Here is a 2,038-nt window from a genome sequence, read left to right as displayed (position 1 = left end):
GCACGAGGAGGGCGCCGCGCGGCCGCCGGGCTGCGCGACCCCCGGGGCCCAGGTCTGCGGAGCTGCCAGTCGCCGTCCCGCCGGCGCTGACCCCTCCTCCCTCCGCAGGCGGACGCAGCGGGCATGGAGTATTCGTACGACGAGGACCTGGACGAGCTGTGCCCCGTGTGCGGGGACAAGGTGTCGGGCTACCACTACGGGCTGCTCACATGCGAGAGCTGCAAGGTGAGCGGGCGGCGGGCGGGCGGGGGGTCGTGGGGCAGAGCCCTGCCCGGGGGGTAGAAACGAGGCGGCTCCTCCCGCGCTGACTCCCCTCTCCCCCAGGGCTTCTTCAAGCGCACGGTGCAGAACAACAAGCACTACACGTGCACCGAGAGCCAGAGCTGCAAGATCGACAAGACGCAGCGCAAGCGCTGTCCCTTCTGTCGTTTCCAGAAGTGCCTGACGGTGGGGATGCGCCTGGAAGGTGCGCGCGCCGCGCGGCCGGCGTCCGACCCCGGGCCTCTCACAGGGAGCGGGGTGCGGTGAGACCAGAGTTGAGGGAGGGCGCCGGGGTGCGGTGAGACCAGAGTTGAGAGAGGGAGCCGCTGGCCTTCTTAAAGTTTCAAGGGACCGGCGATTGGCCCCTCACGTGACAGTGGAGCCGATCTCTGTGGGAGGAGGGGTGAGGGATGTCTGCCGGACCAGCCTGGGTTGGGTTGAGAAGTATCTGAGAGTGAACGCCAGGGAGATGAGCCTCTCCCCAGCCCCTGAGGGCGGTGGAGAGCACTGGGCAGAGCCCCGCAGAGCTCCCCCCTCTGCCAAACGTTCTGCAACAACCCCACTGACACCCAACACCAGCCAGAGCCAAGGCTTTCAATCCCTTTACTGGAGTTCAAGTCCAAGTGCCACCACTTACAAGCTGGGTGACATTAGGTGAGTTCCTTAACCTCTCTGAGCTGCAGATTTCTCAACTGAAACGTGGGCTCCATTGCAATGCCTTTCTCATCGAGTTAGTGAGGGAATTGTACGAAAAGCTCCTAGTACCATGCCTGGCACACAGTAAATGCTCAACTGGTTAGCTGTTATTATCATCATCATTCTTTATGCTAAGATTGTCCACCATCACTGTCTGGCCCCCACGCATCCAGCCCACTCATCGGTTCATCCGCTCTCCCATCCAGAGGATTCACTCAGTTCATTCACTCCATGGGTGAAATTCCTTCCCACCATGTTTTTAGCCGGACCCTGAGAGGGCTGGGGAGCGGGCAGTACTCGCCCCCAGAGAACCCAGGCCCATCCTTGCCTGCCCACCCCCAGCCCCCAGCTCTCAGTCCAGAGGGAAGGCTGACTCAAGCAGTTTGAGGGTGGACAGTCATAGGCTTCTACCCCGCTGGCCCCAGCTGGGCTGTGTGCCGAGCAGGCAGCTGTTGGCTAAAGTTTTTAAACAATGTAAAGGGAGAGCTGAAGACCACAAGTCCTGCCACCTAGAGGAAGGACTCCTGGATGGGAGGTCTCTTGTCCTGTCCCCAGAACGCAGGTCTCCAGATCCAGGTCCGAGGGGCTGGGAGAACTGGTCGTTGGAAGCCATGGAAACAGCTGGGGGGCCTGAGGTTGTGGAGGAGGGCTGCCTGCCCCTGTGACAGGGGGGCCAACTGCACGGGCCCCCAAGACACATCCCTCCTGCCCTCCCTTCTCCCGGAGCCCAGGGTGGGGTCCCATCTGAGTAGGGGCTGGGGCCACACTACAGCGGCAGAGGTGCAGCATTTGGGTCTAGCTGGTGATATATTCTTGGCCAGGCAGAGGGACATCTGGTCAGCAAGGGAGGTCCCTTCCTCCAGCATGGAGCCTGGGCTGGCCCTAAATTCAGCTTCAAATGTGAAGGCAAATTTGAGTCATTTTGTAATAGGGCTTCAACAGAGCCAGCCAGTCCGTCCGTAAGGAGCTGGATACAGGGACCCCGCTCTGAATAAGCCTGTCCAGGGCCCACTTCCTGTCACCATCTCCCCACCAGAACCTGTGCTGTACCCCTGAACCTATCGCCGAGCCCCCAGAAGCT

At 61.3% G+C, this 2,038-nt stretch overlaps 1 protein-coding gene across 2 annotated transcripts in view; it reads left to right on the top strand.

Annotated features, from left to right (window-relative positions):
- The first annotated feature begins 114 nt into the window (after positions 1-114).
- NR5A1 (nuclear receptor subfamily 5 group A member 1) overlaps positions 115-2,038 on the top strand; it is a 20,923-nt gene continuing 18,999 nt past the window's right edge. The window contains exons 1-2 of one of the 2 annotated variants that reach the window (XM_006917951.2): positions 115-225; positions 325-466. In XM_006917951.2, coding sequence (XP_006918013.1) covers positions 124-225; positions 325-466 — 244 coding nt within the window. In that variant the 5' untranslated portion in view covers positions 115-123. The remainder of the gene's footprint in view (positions 226-324; positions 467-2,038) is intronic. The other variant, XM_006917952.1, reaches the window with a different exon arrangement.

This window comes from Pteropus alecto, unplaced genomic scaffold (assembly GCF_000325575.1).
Source record: "Pteropus alecto unplaced genomic scaffold, ASM32557v1 scaffold67, whole genome shotgun sequence".
Taxonomy (NCBI): Eukaryota; Metazoa; Chordata; class Mammalia; order Chiroptera; family Pteropodidae; genus Pteropus; species Pteropus alecto.
This window is presented reverse-complemented; position numbering and strand designations above follow the sequence as displayed.